General features: G+C 37.6%; 1 protein-coding gene across 2 annotated transcripts in view; it reads left to right on the forward strand.

Moving 5' to 3' along the window:
- ALCAM (activated leukocyte cell adhesion molecule) overlaps positions 1 to 26,263 on the forward strand; it is a 249,353-nt gene that overhangs the window by 182,619 nt on the left and 40,471 nt on the right. For both annotated transcript variants that reach the window (XM_055417571.2, XM_055417616.2), the window contains exons 2-8: positions 583 to 683; positions 5,068 to 5,287; positions 11,913 to 11,977; positions 15,240 to 15,327; positions 15,788 to 15,970; positions 21,282 to 21,409; positions 23,086 to 23,218. In XM_055417571.2, the coding sequence (XP_055273546.1) occupies positions 583 to 683; positions 5,068 to 5,287; positions 11,913 to 11,977; positions 15,240 to 15,327; positions 15,788 to 15,970; positions 21,282 to 21,409; positions 23,086 to 23,218 (918 nt within the window). The remainder of the gene's footprint in view (positions 1 to 582; positions 684 to 5,067; positions 5,288 to 11,912; positions 11,978 to 15,239; positions 15,328 to 15,787; positions 15,971 to 21,281; positions 21,410 to 23,085; positions 23,219 to 26,263) is intronic.

Raw genomic sequence — 26,263 nt, forward strand, 5'->3', positions numbered from 1 at the left:
GGCTCAGTGGTAAAGAATCCACCTACAATACAGGAGCCGCAGGAGATGCAGGCTCTATCCCTACATCATGAAGATTCCCGGGAGGAGGGCATGGCAACTCACTCCAGTATTCTTTCCTGGAGAATTCCATGGACAGAGGATCCTGACAGGCCGCATACCACAGGGCCACAGAGAATCGGACACAACTAAAGCAACTTATCATGCACCTGTGCACTTATCTATTCCCTAGTAAAATTGAGAGTTTTATAGATTTGAATCATATGACATTCAAAGACTTAGTAGCTAAATAAGAGCTGTTGATATTTAAATAGGAAATATGTTCTAACTGGAGAAGGAAATGGCAACCCACTCCAGTGTTCTTGCCTGGAGAATCCCAGGGACGGGGGAGCCACACAGAGTCGGACGTGACTGAAGTGACTTAGCAGCATGTTCTAACTGCATAATTTATTGTATTTCATTTAAGATAAAATTATAATACATAACCTTCACTAAGACTTGCATCTTGTACTGAAGTTATTTGCTTTGCTGCTTCAAGAGAATATTTGAACTCTTCTGTCTCTCTTTTGTTCCTTTCCTTTAAAGGTCTTGGATGGTACACTGTAAACTCAGCATATGGAGATACCATTATCATGCCTTGCAGAGTTGATGTACCTCAGAATCTCATGTTTGGCAAATGGAAATATGTAAGTGTGACCTATCTAGGACTTGGTTAGTTGCCTCTAGTCTTTTAAAGAAAATTCCTTCTATGAGTAAATGTGAATTTCAAATAACATAATGATAATATTCAACTGTGGGTATAAATGTAAGAAAATGAAATGAATGTATTGAGTATATCAAAAGAATAATTCCTTATATAACAAATGCTATTTTAAAATAAAGTCAATAAACAGATAATTCTTAGCTCAAATTAGTCTGAAAGAGTCACCCTGAAGTGTTCAAAGCAAAAGAAATGGCAGAATTCTAGAATAAACTCAGGGAGTATATGACAGAACTTAGAGGAAAATGGTTGCCATTCTCTACATACTCATGTTTTGTTTGGTGTGGTTACTTTAAAGGCAAGATGTACCAGAAACCAGAGCATTCAAATGTTCACTGAAAACCAGTCATCAGTATTACAAGCCTGTTTCTGGTACTTGTTCTTACAACTCAGTTGATGTGGTAGCTTCTTTTAAAATTTAACATTGCTGATTTTATTCATTTTTTCAGTTCAGTTTAGTCATTCAGTCATGTCTGACTCTTTGCGACCCCATTGACACCACATCAGGCTCCCCTGTCCATCACCAACTCCCGGAGCTTGCTCAAACTCATGTTCATTGAATTGATGATGCCATCCAACCATCTCATCCATTCATTTCTTACAGATAGCAAAATCAGATTTTCTCAGGTATCAAGGTACAGATAGGTTTGGGAATGCAGGGTAGCTATCCTAGTAGTTGAAGTGGAAAGGCTAGAAAACTTTGACTGATAAAATACCTCAATCTATTTACCAAAACCAACAAAAAGTATCTGTGTGGCCCCATTTCCCAGTGCTAGATCACATAAGACACAATAGTATGCAAGTTTGAACAGAGGACATATGTTTCATTGAACACAATTGGCAAATTTTCCCTCAGTCCTTGAAATGTTTAAAGATATTTGAATAGGAAAAGGATTTGATGGTCCAATAATTTTTGAAAACTGTTTTATTACAATACTTCTCAGAGACCTTCCTGTATACAGGTATGTGATGAATTGTCTGAGTTCATTCATTTCTTAGGTTTATTGAACCACACAACTTTTTCTCAGATATCTGAAAGAACAAATGTTCCACAGAATAGAAATGTGCATAGTTACATCCAAGGGGTAGTGAAACACAATCTCTTAAAGTACAGGCTCTGAAGTCAGACTGACATAATCTATGATGTACTGGCTATAGAATTCCAGACAAGTGAATTAATCTACACTTTCTCATGGGAAAAAAATGAGGTAATAATGATAATGATAATCTTCCTTACACTGTTGTGAAAGTTACATGAAGTAATTCATATAAGAATACTTACCTAGTACTTGGCACATGGTAATTGCATGAAAAGTGTAAACTGTTGTGAGTGTAGTACCACTGAGTTATAAACACAGTGTGTGATGGGGCAGGTGAAGGCAGAAGAAGAAGGTAAAGCGGCATGGTGCTTCCCTGTTCCCTCCTGCTAATAACCAGCTCACCCTGGGTAATTTTTAACTATTTCTGGTTCCGTATAAAAATGGAAATACAAAGTTAAGGCCTATGAGGACAAAGTCTATTCACAATCCTAAAATCCCAAGGGTCTGGGAGGCTACCACCTAGAGTCAAACTTCGTGCTAACATAAATGGAATCCAGTGGTGAAAAACTTCTGTGATTATCGACATTTCTGATGCCCAGGGAATACTTTTCACCTAAACTGAACTGGCACAATGGCAGTGAAAACAAACAAGAATGGCAGGTTTCAAACTGTTAATGAAATAAAAAGCTTTAGCAATAAACTAATGAGCTATATTTGAAGTGCCATATGCTCTGAAAGCAGTCTTGATTCCCAGATGCAGTATACAACCTCTAATTTAATGTAACCTGAAAGACAAAGAGCAGATTTGGAAAGAGTGAAAGGGAGCAAACCCAGAGGAAAGATGGATTCGTTTCTCTCTTACTGCATGGTAATCTCCCTGTGAATGGAGATCATACCTCCCTGTGCACCCCACCCTATCCCACTCCCTCTGCTTCATCACCAGCATCCATCTCCGTGCCTGGTACAGAAGAAGCGTCTGAGGCTGTCAAGAGTGATATAATATAGTCATAATGGAGCCAGGCTGTGAAGCTCCAGTCTTGGCCCTGCTGAGATACACTGGCTCGGGCCCTGGACCAGTTATTTAACCAACCTCTGTCTCCATTGTCTATAAATGAGGCCAGTATTATGTGTAATTTACAGGGTTGTTATGAGTATTAAATCCATTAATGCATGGGAAGCCCAAAGAAAGTACCCTGGCTTATAGTTGAGTACTCAAAATGTAATAACTGTCATTTTTTGCATGAGTGAACAGCTATAGAAATTTAAGATACTGGTCTAACATATTTTTCTTAATGAAGGAATGATTTAGTACAAGTATTTGCGCTGTAAACCTGTAGCAATATTAAAAGATTTAAAGAGAATGTTACTGATATATTCAGATATTCAACCAACTGAACCTTTTGGATTCCAATTTTAGCTTAGTAATTGTCTTAGTCACCTTGGGCTGCAATAGCAAACTACCACAGACTGGTAGTTTCAATAAACAGATGTTTATTTCTAAGAGTTCTGGAGGCTGAGCAGTCCAAAATCAAGGTGCCAGCCAATTCAGTTCTTGAAGAAGGCCCTGTTCCCAATTTGCCAACACCTGGAGAAGGCAATGGCACCCCACTCCAGTACTCTTGCTTGGAAAACCCCATGGATAGAGGAGCCTGGTAGGCTGCAGTCCGTGGGGTCGCTAAGGGTCCAACACGACTGAGCGACTTCACTTTCACTTTTCACTTTCACACATTGGAGAAGGAAATGGCAACCCACTCCAGTGTTCTTGCCTGGAGAATCACAGGGACGGGGGAGCCTGGTTGGCTGCCGTCTATGGGGTCGCACAGAGTCGGACACGACTGAAGTGACTTAGCAGCAGCAGCAGCAGCCACTTGCTATGCGCTCACAGGACCTCTTCTTTGTTTTCTCATTGAGAGAGAGAGAGCGCTTGTGCTTCTTCCTCTTCTTATAAGGGCACTAATTCCATCATGAGGGTACCATCCCCAAGACCTCATCTAAACCTAATCATCTCTTAAAGGCCCACACTGGGGGTTAGGGTTTAGACATACAGCTCCGGGAGGGTCACAAGCACTGAGTTCATAACAGTAGTAAATAAAATAATTTTTAAAATGTTACTTCTCTTAATACCTTGAAATTTGTCATAAACTTTAAAATGTTTTATTATATTTTATTTTCTTCAAGACCTTGTGAGGTTAGTAGAAGAGAGTACACGCATGCATGCTCAGCTGCTCAGTCATGTCCAATACTGTAGCAACCCCATGGACTGTAGCCTGCCAGACTCCTCTGTTCATGGGATTCTCTAGGCAAGAATACTGGAGTGGATTGCCATGCCCTCCTCCAAGGGATATTCCCGACCCAAGGATGAAACCCACATCTCCTGTGGCTCCTGCATTGCAGGCAGATTCTTTACCATTAGCGCCACCTGGGAAGCCCCAAGTAGAAAAGAGATTGGCCCTTATTTTTGATTATTGTTATTAGGTAAGAGAATGTTTGTGAGAGCAAAGGAAGAAATGAATTATATGTGTCAGTGCTCTTGGCATAAGTGTATATGCCAGATTATATTTTATTTTGATAATAAGTTTTTGTATTAAAGCCCTCTGACCTAAGTTTTATGACTCAGATAGCAAAACCATGGGTTTCAGTGATTAATCGGATTCTATTGCTTTAATGGACATGATCCTTTTGCAAGGGCAAATATACTGTTCCTCCATGAAGATTCATTAAACTATGTTATGTGTAAAGGTCAGCTGTGTCAGTTCTGACTGAAACTGAAAAGTGTAGGCACATAAAGTATATGGATTAAAGTAATGAGCATGCTAAAGATAATTGCCTAGGATTTCTAAATGAGTGTTTGCAGCTCAACTGTATGTTGCTGTGATGGTTAGCTGAAAATCCTTTTGTAACATAACACAAAACATGTTTGTTTTCACCTATTTTTCTTTTATATTAGGCATAAGGGCAACCCTTGTCAATTTCAAAACAGATACCAATTCTGTCCTTCAGATGCAAGAAAAGCTGGGATCCCTTAAGCTCCATCCTTTCATGTTTGTATACTTACTGATACCTGTAAAAGAACTTAAAGCTTTTCCCTTATGAAGAGTGATCCTCTGTAACCAAAGATTTATGTGAGGCTCATATCCAAAATTACTCTTCTTGGACAGAACTACAAATTTTGATGGAATAACATGGCCAAGAAAATTTTGTTGCTCTGACTATAATTCTGAAATGTCTAAATATACCTGTTTTTTAATGTATTGTTACTTTAACTTTTAGGAAAAGCCCGATGGCTCCCCAGTATTTATTGCCTTCAGGTCCTCTACAAAGAAAAGTGTGCAGTACGACGATGTACCAGAATACAAAGACAGATTGAACCTCTCAGAAAACTACACTCTCTCTATCAGTAATGCAAGGATCAGTGATGAAAAGAGATTTGTGTGCATGCTAGTAACTGAGGACGACGTGTTTGAGGCTCCTACAGTAGTCAAGGTGTTCAGTAAGTAGTCCGAGTGTAACTGCTAAGTGGGATTGACGACTGGTCCTAGAAAATGTTCTTTAGAAAGAAGGCTGAGCTCTCTGTAGTGTCTCCACAGCAGGTATCATATAAGAGGACTTCTAGAGATCTTCATTCTGCTCATGCATGCTGTCAATGAGAAAAACAAAAACCTTAAATTCAAATAAGAATTTTATCTTGCAAAGAAACAATATTATTTTATTTGCAGTGAGGATATAAAACAATATTCTGTTTTGTTGGATAAAAATCCCTGTGATATGAAGTACTGTTAAATAAAAACTATCCTGTGAACTTTTACTTTCACTGAAATGTACAAATAAATGTTATGTGATAGATACTAATACATAGATACATAATATTGGGTTGGCCAGAAAGTTCATTGGGATTTTCTGTACAATGTTATAGAAAAATGTGAACATTTTTGATACACATATTTATGCATATCAATGCATACATAAATATGCATTAGGCTAAACCATATAAAATTTCCATTTTGATGTATAAAAATAACAAAATGCAAGCAGGAGACCTAAGTTTTCTGTATATGCATATATGTATATGTGTGTGTACACACACACATTCTGACCTTAAGCTCTTAATGCTTGTTTGATTTACGTTCTGAGTGTTCCAGTGGTTTTGAAAATTGCCATAAAATAAAGAAGTTCACCACACTCTGAAGGTGTATGTAGAATCCATCAGTGGGAAAAAGTAGAGTAGGATTGGAAGAAGAGAAAGTTGTAAAGAAGCTTGGAATAATTACTGTAGGTTACTTTGCTAATGATACTATGTAGTTAATGTGAGGGTGCAAATAGCTCTGAAAATAAATGACTTGAGAAGTTCTAATTAAAATGTTTTATCTTTTAACATTTAAATAAAATATCCCACCTTGATTACATCATAATATCTTAGAAATTACGGGGAGAAAAGTAGGTCTCAAAGGTTTCAGAATGCCAGTCTTTTTTAATTAGGGAAGAAGGTCTCACTTTTCAGTTTTTTTCCACTGTTTTCTGATAACTTGACAGCACCTAGAAATTATTAAAATAAACAGGGAAGAAAGAAACCCAGAGGGCCTTGCTATTACAGCAAGTAACCTTGGATTTTTCCTGTTCCTCTTGTAATAGCCCATGCAACTAAGTAGGACGGTCCCTTAAGCATTTATATGGACTTCAAAGCTCCTTTGGGCTCACGACAAGGATTCAAAGAGTGCTTATACTATCAAAGAAGCCTTTGTTCTCCAGAAGAACCGTGTAAAAGCATATTACATGTTTCAGTTGATTACCTTTCAGCTTAGAAGGCACTTTCCAGAAACCATCAACTCAACTCAATTATTTTATGGATCAAACCAAGTACCAAGTATTTCTCAGTTATGCCTCCTTCTAGTAAACACCGCAAATAATCTCCATCCTGTATTTGCCAATGTCCCATGTATTTTTTTTCTTTCCTTTTATTTCACTTTTATGTTATTAGGAAGATGAATTTTGAACTGCTAGAAACACTTTTTCTAAAGAGATCATCCAAAATCTTTTAATTAGACCATGATGTCATAAATATAAGTATACAGGAATATACTGCAGTAGGTACAGAGATTAAGTCACATCACTCCAAAGATTATGTGTATTGATGTCATTGTCACATTTCTTGTTATTATGTTAAAATTACCAAATATCAAGACAGTCTACAAGAAAGTTGAGAAAATCCAGGTTGTTCCATTTTCAGAATACAATTTTTAGAATATAATTTTTTAAATGCCCAGAAATTCAGTTGGCTTAATTCAATAAAATTTGTATGCTGCTTTGGAATACAAGGGATATCTATGATTGTAAAAACAAACTCACACCCTGCATACCATCAGCTCCCGCTACCCCCCTTCTCTTTTGAATGTTGTTGAAAACAAAGTGATTCTCAGAAACAGAATTTGCATTCCAGGCTCTGGGCCAGGGAGAATTTAAATAGATGACTTATACATTTTTGAAAATGGGGTTTTATACTAGAAACTGTGGGACCCTCCAAGTCCAATTAAATAAACAGCACAGCTCATGATAAAGAAAGAGTTTGCAAGAGCATATAGGGACTTTGCTTTTTTAAAAAATAATGAATTTACTTTGGGTCGTTATTTGTGAAGCAAATAGCAGCTGTGACATGGAGGCTTTCATTCTGTGCATGTATATATTGCAGTCACTTAAGAGTTACTAGGCTCATCAATCAGTCCTCTGTTTCCTTCTGTCGTGTCACCTAGCAACATGCATTGTGTACCACAGAATGAGTATGGTTAACGTGAGCTAATCTCAAATCAGTTTGCTGCAGAATGTCCGCCTCATAAGCAAAGTCAAACTGTTTTCGTTCAAACTAGAGGCCATGACTGATGACTTTATTACTCTGATGAAGGTTTGTTTATTCAGTTCTAAGCTATATCTCTCATGCAAGAAATCATGTCGGTAAAACAGACCAGATCCAAAATAAGTCCCATGCTTTGTCACCACTAATAAGGCATTTTTGTTTGTTTGGTAGTTACATGGCACTAAAATCAGACTGTTTGCATTTAATGTACATTTGAAGTTAATAAAACTACCCCTTAGCAAGAGCAAACCTTTAAAAGTTCTCCCAAAGATTCATTGTTGTGATTGTGCAAAAGACTTAGAGGTTGAATGCGTGCCCAGAGAGCCAAATGGCTGAATGGCTGTTGGTGGTATAATAGGAAAATCACTGAACTGGTCATCAGGAGATCTAGCTTTGTTAGATCTGCTACTAATTTCTGACCTTGGACAAGTGACTTCACCAGTCAGGGCAAGGGGTGCGAGTATCTCCTCATCTGTAAGTGAGTACTTCAGATTAGGTGCTGATTTTCCCACTCTGTTCCTAAGATTCTCTTGAGGAGCTAATGAATAAGGCTGAGGAAAGTGAGGAGCTGCTTCTACTTGATTAACTAGAATTCTAGTCACTCAATGTTTCAAAGGTTTTTCATGATATTTTGTTCAGGGGAAAAAAAAAGAGAGAAGGGCTTGAGCACTAAAAAGCCTTTGAAAATCACAGTCCAGCCTAACCTTCTACACTGGTGTGTGTGGTGTTAAAAGGAAAACTATTTCTGTGACTTTGAGTCTGTCTACCTGGACCAGCCAGCTCTTCTCCGAGTAATCGTTGACATCACAGTGTTATTTTAGAGCTTTCATTTGGACACTGTGCTCAATATTTGTCAGAACTGAGCATCACTCCTCCAACCCTCCCTGTGAAAATTATTCAACTTCAACGGCAAGTCACTTCTTTTTTTTAATGAAAGAAGCAGAAAATAACCCTTTCAACAAATGAGATCTACCCTTATATTTCATTTTGATCGTTTAAATGTAAAAAATAATACCTCTTCCCATCTCATAAGGAAAATAAACTATAATTTCATGCTCATGATGATTACTTAAAGTACATCAAGAGGTGATTGTCGAGGAAATACTGAGAGAAGCATCCTTGACTCACTGCAGCCAGTGCACCTGCCTCTTTGTGCTCTTCTCCCATATCAAATTGAGCTGCCCTCTGTGTGGTTTCTGAGAATAACTCTAGTGCATTGTGGGTGATATAGACTAGTTTTGTGTTCATCACTTCATCCTCACCTGGCTGTGAAATCCTTGACAAAATTATTTTAATAATGCTAATACATTTGTAACATGACTTTTCCTTTCAATTCTATACTTAGTTATGAATCCATGAATCATATTAAGATGTAATTCACATAAAGCTTTTTTAAACACTTTGGAATCAATATGCAATTTGGCTAAAATAGTACACGTCCTCTTTCATGGTCCTCCAACCGATACTCATCGATTGTTATAAGCTAATATGAGAGAAAGTTACCTGCAAAATATGTATTTAATATGAAATGTTTGAAACAAAAGTTTGAGAAAATAACTCAAAGAAATGCAATTGGTATTAGCATTAATGTCTCAATATTCAGTATGACTCTCTCTTCTAATAGAAAAATGAACAACTGTACAAAGAGAACTAAATTTTAAGTATCCTTTCATCAGATTTCCCTGGGTTTGCTGCAGCTTTCTTTTATTGAAATAATAAATTTTACAGAGTGTTTATGGAAACAAGCACACATGGACATGTGGAAAAGACCAACAATTTTACCACACCAGTATTGACAGTGATACAGAGTTTATAAATTACAGTAGAGGAATATATTCTACATTAGAGGAAATATGTGGCTAACCAAGTTGTCATCTGATTTTCATGAGCTAGACATTAGTGCAACCTAACAAAACTGCACACCTGCACTTTCTATTAAAAATCTAACTTTTTAGAGGATCTTTTCAAATCTATATATATTCCAGGCATAGATAGTAACTGAAGAGGAAACAGAAAACTATTTGCTCTTTTTTTCTTGTTAATCTTGACTTTTCATCAACCACATAAATTAATTTAATACCCTACCTCTTTTGACCTCTGAGAGATGTGTCACTGAGTAACTGACTTTAGTTCCCAGAGAACTTTCACTACTCAAACCCCAAAATTTTTGTTCTGTTTAAATATTTTGGATGCAGCCCTATCGCAAAGGCATTGGACATTTGCCATAAAATATTGGATTGGATTCTGAACATAATTTAAGTTTTTATCAATAACTCAAGTTGTAATTATGAACATTAATGATTGTATTTTAAAATAGTGACAAAATTAAGACTTGCTGAAGTGTAGAAGGCTACATATTTCCCAGAAATTGCTATTTATGTTGAGTATTTTTTCAGTTTTTCATAATTTTTGGTCACATTCTTAACAATCAGGTAGCCAGGTCACTTCTTATTTGTGTTAATGTAATTGTTTGTTATTCTTTTCTATTTTTCTATTTTTCTTCTACTCTTTAATCCTTCTTATATTTTCTTTTCAATCTGTGCATTTAGAATATAGATAATTGCTCTTCAGGAAACTGTATCAAGAAAATTACATTTCTAGAATTAATAGTAAATAGTCCGAAGAAGGCAATGGCACCCACTCCAGTACTTCTGCCTGGAAAATCCCATGGATGGAGGAGCCTGGTAGGCTGCAGTCCATGGGGTCCCTAGGACTCAGACACGACTGAGCGACTTCACTTTCACTTTTCACTTTCATGCATTAGAGAAGGAAATGGCAACCCACTCCAGTATTCCTGCCTGGAGAATCCCAGGGATGGGGGAGCCTGGTGGGCTGCCGTCTATGGGGTCATACAGAATCAGACATGACTGAAGCAACTTAGCAGCAGCAGCAGGCCTCCTATAATTGAAGTGCAAGTTCAACACATAGGCAAATTCACTATTATTATTCATTATTCTAATTTCTAATATAAAATAATTGCAAAGGGAAAATTAACTCTGGATAGTAACTTGAAGAAGATTACATTATTTTTGCCTGGAATCTTGGTGATACCCATTTTGCTGTTCCAAAGACTTTTTGTCTTCTTTTATGTTTCCTATAATGGTCTGGTTAGGTAACGTGTCTGATAACTGAATTCCAAACTGAATAATAATTATAGAAAAGCGAGTTTAATTTGGTAGTAAAAGTACAGTGATGGTAGACAGTAAGATTATGGAAGAAAGGATATCTGGTTGTCTTTGTCTGTTTATTTGAGAATAGAATAGTTCTCCATAAGACTCACAGAAATCAATGACAATGTGAGGAAATATCCATTTTCTATAGACTAATTGTTAGAGCTAATTAATAAGTTAAAAAAATCCATCAATGATAGACAACTAAAGGCTAGAATAAAATAAGTTTAAATAATACCACGTTGATCCAATTTGTAATCAGTTTTTCCCAAAGCCTCTATTAGAATATATGCTTATAGAACTTCCTATATTGAAAATGCCTCTGTCCATTATCTTAGGTTCCAAATTTGAAAGATTTTCTCACATTTATAGTTTCATATGGTGATGGACAGGGAGGCCTGGCGTGCTGTGATTCATGGGGTCACAGAGAGTCGGACATGACTGAGCGACTGAACTGAACTGAACTGAATATAAGTTCACTTAAAAGACAAGGTTTGGGATAATAGGAAACTTGAGCTTCTACATCCCTTAACTACTATATATTTCCCTTGATTTTAGAGCAGTGATTCTTAAACTACGCTGTGCCCCAAAATCCCCGATGGAACTTGTTTTAAAAGTAGGTTTATAGGATTTCCCCTCGATATTATTCAGTTGGCCTGGTAGAGCTCAGAAATCTGTATTTTAAATAAGTGCCCCTGTGATTCAAATTCATGTGAACTCCAGTTTTCATCTAAAGATTTGGAAATTATTGATAAGTAGAAAGTGCCTATTGTAATCCATTGCAGATAATATATCCTCTTTAATACATTAATCTCTGTTGACATCTAAACCATACTCACTATTTATAAAGCATCCAGAAAATGTTACCAATATTTTATTCACAGAAGTAATAAGCATTTAAAATAATATTTAATGTAAGAAAGCAAATATCTGGAATGGGTAGCTAACCAGATTTCTTAATTATAGATTATATGGAAAAACTTTATTGTGTTGCTTATTTTTCTACTTTGAGTAAATTAATTATTTTTCTGTAAACCAGATCACAAATGTCCATTTTCTTCTTCCATGCATACTTAAAATATTTCTCTGTTTAACTTTAGAGCATCCATCTAAACCTGAAATTGTAAGCAAAGCCCCATTTCTTGAGACAGACAAGCTTAAAAAGGTAAGGACTTACTTTAGATTGATTGCCTTTCCTTAGCCTATTGTTGAATGCCTTTCTTGTCCTCAGATGCCAGGACAAATAAGGTAGACTTTGCTCTGTAGAGTTGTCAGTGTTCCAGGCACCAGTTAGAAAGTCTGCACAAGGTAGAAAGGAAACATAGAGGAAGGTGTGGTTACTTCTGAAGGGAGGAGAGGGAGATGAGAGTTTCTTTTTTTAAAAGGCGTAAGTCTTTCTTGTTTGAAAGAACTGAATGTTTTATGAAGTCATGGTAAATGAGTACATTTTCTGAACACCACAGACAGAACAGGCTTTCCAGCAATATGAAATAACACCATGTGAAAGGAAATGGCATGGTTTGGAAACACATTATTTGTACTGCTGGAATTTTGGGTGCTCGGTCAGTGGGCAAGAGAGTCCAGTAAGAGGTAAATCTCGAGAGTTAAGAGAGGCTGGATTATGACAAACCTTCTGTCATGTATAATGTTTTGGAGAAGGCAATGCAACCCACTCCAGTACTCTTGCCTGGAAAATCCCATGGACGGAGGAGCCTGGTAGGCTGCAGTCCATGGGGTCGCTGGGAGTCAGACATGACTGAGCGACTTCACTTTCACATTTCACTTTCGTGCATTGGAGAAGGAAATGGCAACCCACTCCAATGTTCTTGCCTGGAGAATCCCAGGGATGGCGGAGCCTGTTGGGCTGCGTCTATGGGGTCGCACAGAGTCGGACACGACTGAAGCGACTTAGCAGCAGCAGCAGAATGTATAATGTTTGGTCTCTATCTTACTGACAAACCATTGAAAAGTTGAAGTAAAGATAAGAGATCAGATTTGTACAATCATATTAGTGGAGATTTGAAGGAAGGACAAAACTGGAGTTCCATATATGAGCACATCACTTGATTCATAATCTCATTTTCACTAATTAAAATAGCCCAAATTTCCTTTATTGGAGGAAAAAGCAAGTTCAAAATTCTTTGAGTCAGATTAATGTTGACTGCATAATATTATTTGATAAACACTAAATACAGAAGAACTGTACAAAAAAGATCTTCATGACCAAGATAGTCACGATAAGGTGATCACTGACCTAGAGCCAGACATCTTGAAATGGGAAGTCAAGTGGGCCTTAGAAAGCATCACTACGAACAAAGATAGTGGAGGTGATGGAATTCCAGTTGAGCTATTTCAAATCTTGAAAGATGATGCTGTGAAAGTGCTGCACTCAATATGCCAGCAAATTTGGAAAACTCAGCAGTGGCCACAGGACTGGAAAAGGTCAGTCTTCATTCCAATCCCAAAGAAAGGCAATGCCAAAGAATGCTCAAACTACCGCACAATTGCACTCATCTCACACACTAGTAAAGTCATGCTCAAAATTCTCCAAGCCAGGCTTCAGCAATATGTGAACCGTGAACTTCCAGATGTTCAAGCAGGTTTTAGAAAAGGCAGAGGCACCAGAGATCAAATTGCCAACATCCGCTGGATCATGGAGAAAGTAAGAGAGTTCCAGAAAACCATCTATATCTGCTTCATTGACTATGCCAAAGCCTTTGACTGTGTGGATCACCATAAACTGTGGATAATTCTGAAAGAGATGGGAATACCAGACCACCTGACCTGCCTCTTGAGAAACCTGTATGCAGGTCAGGAAGCAACAGTCAGAACTGTACATGGAACAACAGACTGGTTCCAAATAGGAAAAGGAGTACGTCAAGGCTGTATATTGTCACCTTGCTTATTTAACTTATATGCAGAGTACATCATGAGGAGCGCTGGGCTGGAAGAAGCACAAGCTGGAATCAAGATTGCTGGGAGAAATATCAATAACCTCAGATATGCAGATGACACTACCCGTATGGCAGAAAGTGAAGAGGAACTCAAAAGCCTCTTGATGAAAGTGAAAGAGGAGAGTGAAAAGGTTGGCTTGAAGCTCAACATTCAGAAAACAATGATCATGGCATCTGGTCCCATCACTTCATGGGAAATAGATGGAAAAACTGTGGAAACAGTGTCAGACTTTATTTTTTTGGGCTCCAAAATCACTGCAGATGCTGACTGCAGCCATGAAATTAAAAGACGCTTGCTCCTTGGAAGGAAAGTTATGACCAGCCTAGATAGCATATTAAAAAGCAGAGACATTACTTTGCCAACTAAGGTCCATCTAGTCAAGGCTATGGTTTTTCCCGTGGTCATGTATGGATGTGAGAGTTGGACTGTGAAGAAAGCTGATCACCGAAGAATTGATGCTTTTGAACTGTGGTGTTAGAGAAGACTCTTGAGAGTCCCTTGTACTGCAAGGAGATCCAACCAGTCTATTCTAAAGGAGATCAATCCTGGGTGTTCATTGGAAGGACTGATACTAAAGCTGAAACTGCAATACTTTGGCCACCTCATGTGACGACATGACTCACTGGAAAAGACTCTGATGCTGGGAAAGGTTGGGGGCAGGAGGAGAAGGGGACGACAGAGAATGAGATGGCTGGATGGCATCACCGACTCTGTGGACATGAGTCTGAGTGAGCTCCGGGAGTTGGTGATGGACAGGGAGGCCTGGCGTGCTGTGATTCATGTGGTCGCGGAGAGTCGGACACGACTGAGCAACTGAACTGAACTGAAATATTAAAAACTGGAGTAGGAAATGACATCCTACTCCATTTCCAGTATTCTTACCTGGAGAATCCCATGCACAGAGGAGCCTGGTGGGCTACAGTCCACAGGGTTGCAAAGAATTGTACATGGCTGAGCACGTAAGTGCATGCACAGACACACACACACACGCACACACAAATATTAAAAACACATGTGAAGTACAGTGGTGAGGATTACAGTTCGTGGTAAGTATATGTCATCTGAAATGTAGCATGAAGTTGGAGAGGCAGCCTCATTTTAACACCGTTAATGATTCTTTCAAATGCAGATCTATCAACCATGGTAATAGCCAATGTTAATACTGTTATGTTATTTAGTTAATGTTAAAAATGAATACTGTCAGAATGAATTGGGTAATGCTTTTAAATGAATGTGATTTTATTAATGGTGGCAGCATCTACTGCACGTTTTAAAATGGGCAAGACTATAATTTTAAACACAAGACAGTGTTTTTATGTCAGAGTGCATTCATTCAGTCCTTAGTTGGGACTTGTAAAATGAATGGGTCAGGAAATCATTGGAGTAACTCTGCATCCCTTGAGGAGTCTGGGGCTTTCAAATGGACAACCCCTGATGAACCACGGTTGTAATATTTCCTCTCTATATTGCAGTTGGGTGAGTGCATTTCAAAAGACAGTTATCCAGATGGCAACATCACGTGGTACAGGAATGGAAAAGTTCTGCAACCTCTTGAAGGAGGTGGGTAAGAAGTGGGCAATAAATTCAGGTGACCTGTTTTGCCTTTCTCTTGTCTAAGCATTCTTTAGACTATCCTGAGTCTAAATGCATTGCCCTCTTTTGATTTATGACTCTATATTCTTTGTTACTTAAGTATCCATTAAATCAGAAAGGGATTTTTTAAAACATCATCTTAGACCTTGTGCAGAAGAATCAAGAGCAGAGAAAATTATTTCTGTATATGGCATGTTCTAAAAGTTAATTAAAGTGAGTGGGAGATAAAATTCCCAGGATTCTATTTCTGTCCATGTCTCTGATTCATGCTTTTAAAAAGACATCTACCTCACTACATGTCAATTTTCCCTCCTGTTAAATGCAGTAAGAAGGACAAAACCACTTCTCAAAGTTGCTATGACAGTTAATTAAGGGCTGTGATTTTCCGATGAAAGATTCTACCATTAGTGTTCTTTATTTTCTTCAGTGGTGGTCATAATTTTTAGAAAGCAAATGGACCCAGTAACTCAGCTCTATACCATGACTTCATCCCTGGAGTACAAGACAACCAAGGCTGACATACAAATGCCATTCACCTGCTCTGTGACATATTATGGACCGTCTGGCCAGAAAACAGTTTACTCTGAACAAGCAGTTTTTGATATTTACTGTAAGTAACTCAATATAATTATACAATTTTAATGTATTAGAAAAAATGTTCCAATGTTATTTTAAGGCCCAATTCATAAGCTCTTTGGAATCTATTTCCAAATTCCCATCCCTATTCCATAGTACCCAAGTAATATCTTCCTCTTTGCAAGACCTATAGAATAAATTCTCACTCATCTTATGATAGCTTTCAGTTTCTACTTTGTTATTTATAATCATCTCCTTTGTATTCTCTAACTTAGTCTGATTTCTTCTGCTAATTCTCAACCCTGGCACATAGTCATGGATTTTGTAGGAGTTGAGAATGCCGCCTGATGTTTTTCTGAATGAATGACAGATGAATAGAGACTTATGACTGACTGGTTTTCTAGATATGGAATTTCCATTTTAATAAAGAGAAATATTTTAATAGTGCGATCAATTGCATAAGTTAGATAGGATGTTGAATTTCAAGGTATTTTATCTTTATACCACAGATTTTAAAACCTGGAATATTAGACTACAAAGGAACTTTCTTGATCATCTGATCTAAGTCCATTATTTTATTTAACAGCAAAATGAGACCCAGAGACTTGCACTAAATTAGCTTTAGCAACTGGATTAGAATCCTTTTCTTCAATGCTGTGTTCCTTCCTGTAAGACGGAAGTCAAGATAATATGATTTAGAGCAAAGATGCTGTCAATCCAGTTTCATTGCTCTTAGTTACTATGTATTTCTAGAAAAGAAGCTTAACTACTTTGTCTCAGTTTTCATATTTTGAAATAAGAAAAATATAATACTTACCTCATGGTGGTGTTATGGAGATTAAGTGAAACAATAAATCTAAAATAGCACAATATGTAGAACATTAGATGCCTGTTAGTAAGTATTATTATCATTTTTACCTAATAAGCATATAGACAAGATATATTTCAGGGAATGATACAGAATATTTTACTATTTTTAATGAATTAGAAATTCCCATAATACTGTCATATGTTGTAGAATAACCTAATACTTCTACATCTATTTGAGAGAAAGGGTAGAAATGCCCATTAAACCTTCAGAGAGTTTTATCTCGGCTACATTTCTATTTGGGTTCCATGAAGTGCAGAATCTTATATAAAGAGCGAAACTGAAATTCCACTTGCTCTAACCATCATGAGATGTTTTGCCTTAAACTTTGTAAACAAGTTTCAACTTGATTTAAAAGCAAGGATTGAGAGGATTTCATCATGTACAGCTTATCTAAAATCAAACTATTATTTCTGTATGTGGAGGCAGAACTCTGCTCAGAGATATTCAATTGGAAATAAACTATCTTGGTGTAAGTACAGAAGTACAAGATAGGAAAGAACATCAAGATGAGTGAAAAGGATTGGAAAATTGGCTTAGAAAGAACAGAATATATGTGAATATCAGGCATGGGGAAATAGATGGGCAGAAAAGTCCTTGGATGAATAAGAAGGAAATGATTTTACTGTGGCTGGCTGTGCGGGGCACATTTGGCAGAGCTTTTGAGAAGGTACAATGTATGCAGTGTTGGCCTTCAAAGCTAAGACCCAAAAGTATTTAAGACCTAGTCCTGACATTCAAGGGGTTTCTCCAATAGAGAAGATACGTGCATCAGAAGGAAATTGTCAGTGCCCGGCTGCAGCTGGTAAGTGCCACAGAGACACAGTGAATAGTCCTAAAATTCAGGTGTCCAAGAACAGTGATCCCCAAACATCAGTGTGCATCAGAAACCCCTGAAGGACTTGTGAGAATACAGACTACTGGACCTGACTCTAGAGTTTCTCATCCAGTAGGTATGAGACCCTGGTTTGATTCCTGCATCAGGAAGATCCGCTGGAGAAGGGATAGGCTACCCATACCAGTATTCATGGGCTTCCCTGGTGGCTCAGCTGGTACTGCAATGCGGGAGACCTAGGTTCGATCCCTGGGTTGGGAAGATCCCCTGGAGATGGGAATGGGTACTCACTCCAGTATTCTGGTCTGGAGAACTCCATGCACTGTATAGTCGGTGGGGTCACAGAGTTGGACATGACTCAGCGATTTTCATTGCTCCAGGATGACTTCAGAGAAGAGAAGGAGGAGCTAAATGAAAAGTACAGAAGTATACACTCAAGAAAAAGAAATGTGATCAATTCATCTTGAAAGTTTTATAGAATCTACCTCTTTCATCTGTGTATATCTGATTTACAGTATACCTCTTTCATCTGTGTGTATCTAATTGTGCCTTTTGGACACTGCCTAAGATTATGCCACCATTCCTCTTTGCTGGTATTTTTGTAACAGCTTCAAAAATAGTTTTCCTGTCTATTCACCCCAAACTGCCCTGCAAACTGCTGCCAGAAATATCTTTCTAAAACACAAATGTGAACATGTTACTCCTGTGATGAAAACTCTTAAGCAACTCCCCAGATCTCTCAGGATGATGTCTACATTCTCAATTTCAAAATGCCTTGAGTCTCCTATAGCTGTGGTCCTTTCCTTTCTCAACCTTCACCACTTCACTGCCTTCTGTAATCTGTTCTATTTTCCAGATTCCTCCTGTAGAATACTGTGTACATTCCTATTCATATGCTGTTAAGCTGTCACCTTTATTATCCAGCAAACATCTTATTTTTCAAAACCTAACTCCGGGGTCAACTCCTATTGGAAGCTTCCTCATCTGGTGAATCTATAAGCTACCAGTGATTGCTATGCTTATGCATCTTAGGCAGTTTTAATGTTGTTACAGTCTTAATTTATAAGTTTGATGTCATCATAAATAAACTGAGAGTTCACTAAGGACAGGGAATTGCTGTTTTCAGCTTTGTAACTCCAGCAGTTAGTACTTAAACTAAACAAGTATTAACCAAATGAATGAACATAAGATAAATGGAGAGATGAGAAAAAGAGAAATTGAGTAGACCCATTTGTTATTATGTAGTTGTTGCCTGGAGAATCCCAGGGAAGGGGGAGCCTGGTTGGCTTCCGTCTGTGGGGTCACACAGAGTCGGACACGACTGAAGTGACTTAGCAGCAGCAGCAGCAGCAGCAGGGGTATATATGGAGTAGTGAGATATATGATTCTTACCCAAAGTAAGTTCAAAGCAGTTGTGGATACCAGATTAAGAAATTTTTATTTCAATCTTTGCTTGTTGGGAATGCATGCTGCTACTGCTGCTGCTAAGTCACTTCAGTCGTGTCCGACTCTGTGCGACCCCACAGACGGCAGCCCACCAGGCTCCCCCGTCCTTGGGATTCTTCAGGCAAGAACACTGGAGTGGGTTGCCATTTCTTTCTCCAATGCAGAAAAGTGAAAAGTGAAAGTGAAGTCGCTCAGTCATATCCGACTCTTCAAGACCCCATGGACTACAGCCTACCAGGCTCCTCCGTCCATGGGATTTTCCAGGCAAGAGTACTGGAGTGGGTTGCCATGCATGAAGACTTTTAAATATCATTGTAATAGTCAAAGCACTATTTCCAAAACTGATTTAGAGAAAATATGTATAAAGATGTAGAAAAGAGAAAGGCTTATGGTGTGGAACTAAATGACGTTTAGTGGCAATGTTTCAGATGTAGATTAATTAGAGCCTTTACTAGGGAAGTGTTGGGAGAATAGAAGGGAAGAATCAGATGCAAAATATAAGGATCAGTCATTAAGATTGGGTGATTGAGTGGATTAGAGAGGGCAAAGGAGAAAGCTGGAGTAACTGGCAGACTGATGATTTACTAATAGAGTAAAATTCAAAGTCAAAGGGAGAGTATGCAATCATTAGTTTCATTGGACACACATTAGCGGGCATCCAGAAAGCCACTGTTAAAACTCCAACTTGTTACCTTAACCCCCTGATCTCAGTCTGGGTCTTCAACTCTCCAGTACAGAGCAGAGCCTATTGAAGAAGGGATACCGAGAAACAGGGTTAAAATAAAGCAGAAAGTCAGATCGATTACGATTTCTAGCAGTTCTGGTGTCAGCTTTGGTCAGAGATGTGCTGCAGTGACGCGAGACAGACCAAACCAGGCAGAGAAGGGCCATGTGAATGAGTGAGGGAGGCCTAGAAATGGAAGGCCAGTGGGGGACAAACTCTATTTACTTTCCCACTGTACTGAGAACTGGTCAGGGAACTACCTCAGGCAAATTCAGAAAAATGAACAAGTATATTAAGTCAATTACTGTTTAGCCTCAGAGCCTTCTGGGAAAATATTCAAAAATGCCCAAGCATGAAAAAAGTCAGAGGCAATCTATAACAACCCTTCCGGGTTTCTTTTTTTTCTGCCTTTAATCTTAGAAAGGCAAGTAAATGATTGCAAGAGATAGAAGAAAAAACAGCTTTAAAGTCTACCACTTATTCATTTCACTTTATTAGCTAATAGCAAAGTAAGTCTTCATAGATGGATTATTTTTAGTGCTGCCAGTTTAGAAATATAGACACATGCCTCAGTAGTTATTAAGCCTTGTGGAAAAGGCTCTCTAAAATAAACCTTTACATTATATGATTTCAAAATTCATTGTTCATTGTATTATCAGCTACATAGCAAGTGAATATGTTAGAAAGTGGCTCATTTATAACTGCCAACTCCGCCTCCTTTGATTTCCTGTTGGGTAGATATGGTCCACTGTGCATCCAGCTTTTAATTCCTTTAGCTTTCTACTGTTGAGCAGTAACCTTGACCAAAGAATACCCTTTAGCCCTATTTTCTCCTTAAAAATGACCAAAGTGGAATTTAAAGTTGCATCTTGGCTCCAATGAACAGAAAAGAATTACAATACATTCACAGTTCTGTTGATTGTATTATATTAAGGGTCTTGCTCTGTTTATGGGATTCATCTTTCTGAAAGCAAATCTGCTCTTCTTCAGACCAAAAATCTTCCTGGTATTATTTGGCCCATGTCCCTTTATATTTAATATAAAATATTATTGTGTAATATGAGTGTAGGGGTGCCTGATAGTTTTAGCTCTTTTTCTAGCAATCTTTCCAAACTGTAAGATATGTGTAATATAGTTAAATGTCCTTATAATGAGATTATACAATGAGATTGTTCCTACTGGACCTTTACACATAAAATAATTATGGTCATTCCTATTTCAGGTAAAGACATTTTGCTAAGAAGAAATTGATTTTTATGTAACAGAGCTTCTTTGTAGTTTGCTCTAACCAAGATTAGTACTTGTTATAGCAAGCAGCTATTAACTTCAGTCCTTCTATAAAAAGATACATTTAAGTAATTACCATTACTAGCTTCTTGAGAAAATTGTGTATAATTTAGTCACTTACATTATATGTACAAAGTAATTTGGTACTTGATGAAATGGTTAACTTGTGTTTGTGACTCTTGCAGATCCTACAGAGCAGGTGACAATACAAGTGCTGCCATCAAAAAATGCCATCAAAGAAGGGGACAATATCACTCTTAAATGCTTGGGAAATGGTAACCCTCCTCCTGAGGAGTTTTTGTTTTACTTACCAGTAAGTGATTTAGGATTTCTACGTGAGCTAGACTGCTATCATTCTGTCCTATTGTTTGGCAGTTGGCTGACATTAAGAATTGTATGTTCTTGGGCAGCTTAAGTGAGAAAGGATGTTATTCTTGGAGACAACAGACACCTGTGGAATGTCCTTTAAAAGTTTTTTGGCATATGCCAGTGTTCTTGCCTTTTTTAATTCAATGTTAAGTGGAATCAGGGACAAAAAGGATAAGAACTGATCATAGGAAACCATAATGGTAGAAACTCAAAGTCTCATTATCTAAATAAACTATAAGAATCTGCTCTTCATAAGCAGACAAATACAAAACGTAGAATGATGATAGCAAATGATTTGATGTGGATTCAAAATCCACACAGAGGGTGTTCCTGAACATGTCCCTGCATTTTCAAGATAGGGACACTTGTGTTACCCATTATATTTAGCTTGATAGAGGAAAGCAATTGGCTATATCTTGCCATCATACATAGTCTTGAAGGACCATGTTCTTAACTTTTACCAGTATTGGAACTGAAAGAAGTGATGTCTAGAGGATAATTTGGCTGTGTTCTAGATGTCATAGTGTTGTGGAGCCAGGCTAAATGAGAGCTACGTCTGAGGACACTTGCTTGCTCTCCCACAGCCTTCTCAGGTTTGTATTTGACAAAACATTCTTTTGGGAGGAGCCATATGCAACTCTTACTGTGTTTACTGCAGGGGTCTGTTCATAATGCCACCCACTGCATAGTTCAGTAATGCTTAAGACTATCAACCACTGATTACTCAGAAGACAAGTATAAGTGATTTCCTTTAAGAAGCTTCCCTAGTGGCTCAGATGAATCTACGTGCAATGCAGGCAACCCAGGTTCAATTCCTGTGTCAAGATTCCCTGGAGAAGGGAATGTCAACCCACTCTAGTATTCTTGCCTAGAAAATTCCATGGGCAGAGGAACCTGGTAGCCTACAGTCCATGGAATCGCCAAGAGTTGGACACAACAGAGCAACTAAACACTTTTCACTTTCACTTTTATATTTAAATGTTGACAGATGATTCTATGTATCCTAATAAACTGACATAGTGTTTTTGTCTGATATGCAAATGAAAATTTGAAACTAATTATGTTTCTACCTTGATTTTCAGGGATTACAGAGCCAAATTTGTGTCTTATTTTTAGCAGTCACTATGTTTTTTGTTAATATATACTCCTAATACTTAAAATATATTTTTTAATTCTTAGTTACTAGTTCTTTTTTCTTTTAAAAATTTATTTTCTCCCCTCTTCCTTCCTTTCTTTTTTCCCTCCTTGCTTGCTTTCTTTAATTTGAATATATGTTATGTTTTCTTTTAAGCACCCTCAAATCTTTTTGTCAAATTAAGAGATAAATGTAAAAATAAAATATTAGCTATTTTTTAAATTTTACTTTAACACAAGCCATAATGTCAAAATATATGCCATCAATACAATGTAAATTACCTTCTCAATTTCCTTAGAATCAAATTATCAATTATTTTCCCAGGATTCAGATCATACAAAATCTAATATCATTTTTCCAATTGAAGAAACACATTCCTTTTTTTTTTTCTTATCTGAGAAAAATGTCATTTTTATCAGCAAATACAACTGTTCTTATTGTAGCTACCAAGTATAATCATCTGACGTTTTTGCCTCTATCAAAAGGGACAGCCTGAAGGAATTAGAAGTTCAAATACTTACACACTGACAGATGTGAAACGCAATGCAACAGGAGACTATAAATGCTCCCTGGTAGACAAAAAAAGCATGATTGCTTCAGCAGCCATCACAGTTCACTGTAAGTCAATTTCTTCTTTACTAACTTCACTTGAAAGGCCTTTTCTCATAGTCTAACTCTGCTGTCTTTTCAAATAAATTGCATTATATTTTTCTTAAATAATGTGATTTCAATAGATGTACTAGAGACCATCAGAGTGAACCCAAATTTGGTCCTGCCATTAGAGTGGTAACATCTGCATATCTGATGTTACCCTTTGCCCTACAATATTAAATTTGCCCTACAGTATTAAAATCTTGAACAGATCTAATAATGGTAACTGTTGGCAGTGATAAACCTCTGTCTTCTATCTAAATGTCTTCAATTTGTGGTATTAACAAAATATTCATGTGCTTCTTTTTCTTTTAACATTCTTTGGCATTGCTCTCTTTGGGATTGGAATGAAAACCTACCTTTTCCAGTCCTGTGGCCACTACTGAGTTTTCCAAATTTGCTGACATGTTGAGTGCAGCACTTTATTCTTTTTTTTAATTTATTTATTTTAATTGGAGGCTAATTACTTTACAATATTGTATTGGTTTTGCCATACATTGACATGAATCCACCCCGGGTGTACATGTGTTTCCCATCTTGAACCCCCCTCCCGCCTCCCTCCCCATACCATCCCTCCAGTTCATCCCAGTGCACCAGCCCCGAACGTCCTGTATCATGCATCGAACCTGGACTGGCGATTCATTTCACAATAGCATTATATTTTAAGATTTGAAATAGCTCAGCTGGAATTCCATCCAGCTTTGTTTGTAGCAATGCTTCATAAGGTCCACTTGACTTCACACTTCAGGATGTTTGACTCTAGGTGAGTGATACCACACCATTGTGGTTATCCTGGTCATTAAAAACTTTTTTGTATAGTTCTTGTGTGTAAGTTCAAACTACCACACAGCTGTGCTCATTTCAAATGATTCTACTCAGTATCCTTCAAGAGAGGCATCAGCAGTGTGTGAACTGAGAACTTACAGATTTACAAGCTGATCTTAGAAAAGGCAGAGGAACCAGAGATCAAGTTGCTGGCATTCATTGGATCATAGAGAAAGCAAGGAAATTCCAGAAAAAGCATCTACTTCTGCTTCACTGACTATGCTAAAACCTTTGACTGCATGGATCACAACAAACTGAAAAATTCTTAAAGAGGTGGGAATACCAGACTTCTTTACCTTCCTCCTGAGAAACCTGTATGCAGGTCAAGAAGCAACACTTAGACCTGGACATGAAACAATCAACTGGTTCCAAATTGGGAAAGGAATACATCAAAGCTGTATATTGTCACCCTGCTTTTTTAACTTATATGCAGAGTATATAATGCAAAATGCCGCACTGGGTGAATCACAAGCTGGAATCAAGATTGCTGGGAGAAATATTAACAACCTCAGATATGCAGATGTTACCACTCTAATGGCAGAAAGTGAAGAGGAACTCAAAAGCCTCTTGATCAAAGTGAAAGAGGAGAGTGAAAAAATTGGCTTAAAATTCAACATTCAGAAAATAAAAATCATGGCATCTGGTCCCATCACTTCACAGCAAATAGATGGGGAAACAATGGAAGCAGTGACAGACTTTATTTTCTTGGGCTAAAAATCACCTCAGATGGTGTCTGCAGCCATGAAATTAAAAGATGCTGACTCCTTGGAAGAAAAGCTTTGACAAATCTAGATAGAGTACTATAAAGCAGAGACGTTACTTTGCAGACAACTGTGTGTATCGTCAAAGCTGTGGTTTTTCCAGTAGTCATGTACGGATGTGAGAGTTGGACCACAAAAAAGGCTGAGTGCCGAAGAATTGATTCTTTTGAATTGGGGCGCTTGAGAAGACTTGAGAGTCCCTTGGACTGCAAAGAGATCCAGTCAGTCAAACCTAAAAGAAATCAACCTTGAATATGCATTGGAAGGACTGATGCCGAAGCTGAAGTTGCAGTACTTTGGCCACCTGATGCGAAGATCCAACTCACTGCAAAAGAGCATGATGCTGAGAAAGACTGAAAACAAAAGAAGAAGGGGGCAGCAGAGCTTGAGACGTTTAGATAGCATCACAACTCAATGGACATGAATCTGAGCAAACTCTGGGAGGTAGTGAAGGACAGGGGAGCTTAGCATGCTGTAGTCCTTGGGTTCGCAAACAGTCGGATGCAACTTATCAACTAAACAATAACAACAACACATACGTGGTAAAGTAACAAATTGTTTTATATTTTAAGACAATTTTAGAGTATTCTTGAAGTTTAAAAGGTTTTCATTTGGCCTAGAAAAGTATAGATTAAGTATCTTTTTTAATTTACAGAGTACTCTTAATTCCTCAACCCAAGCAACATAAAGTTGAATAGACTCAACTTTGGAGGATTAGGTGGATACCACCAAGAGTTTAATGGTCTCTGTACAGAAGGACAGAAATTTTCTGGAAACATAACTTCAAAATCACCCTGAACACACTTTTTAACCCTCTTTTATACTCCAAATGCTCCAAAAGTTATATTTATTCCAGTAGATTGAAAATAATAAATATATATAGAAAATAGTCCTTTATTTCAATTCTTTTTTTTGTAATTCCTGACTGTCTATATTACTGATGTACCCAATGCATTGTAGAAATGGGAAACTAATTTGAACTTTTCCCTGGTGACACTAGAATTCACAGCATTCTTTGGGCAAATGTCAGTTTTGCTTGGAGATATAGATCAAAATTTTTAATAAGTCCTTTGTGCCCAGCAACACCTCTAGTGATGATCCATTACAATGGAAAAGTAAGTTTTCTCTAGACATGATCCATTACAATCCCATTCATTATGAGTGTTTCTTTGTTTCAAAATGAAAAGAGATGTTAGAAACTGTTCTGAAAAAATGTTTCTAAATCGTTCACTTTACCCATAATGCTTGGAAGACATGTAGGAGAGGAGTTAAAGCTTTGAAGGAGATGTAAGGCAGTACATTGGGGAATAGAGTAACCAGACAGTTGCATTTGAGTGTCTCACGTTGGGAGCACACCTGGAGGGCACTGTGGTGACAGTCAAATACTAAGATTCACAACCAAGCTACTTCTCTGTCTGCTCATTTT

This window comes from Moschus berezovskii, chromosome 1 (genome assembly GCF_049115385.1).
Source record: "Moschus berezovskii isolate FMDL1 chromosome 1, NW_MosBer_1.0, whole genome shotgun sequence".
Lineage (NCBI taxonomy): Eukaryota > Metazoa > Chordata > Mammalia > Artiodactyla > Moschidae > Moschus > Moschus berezovskii.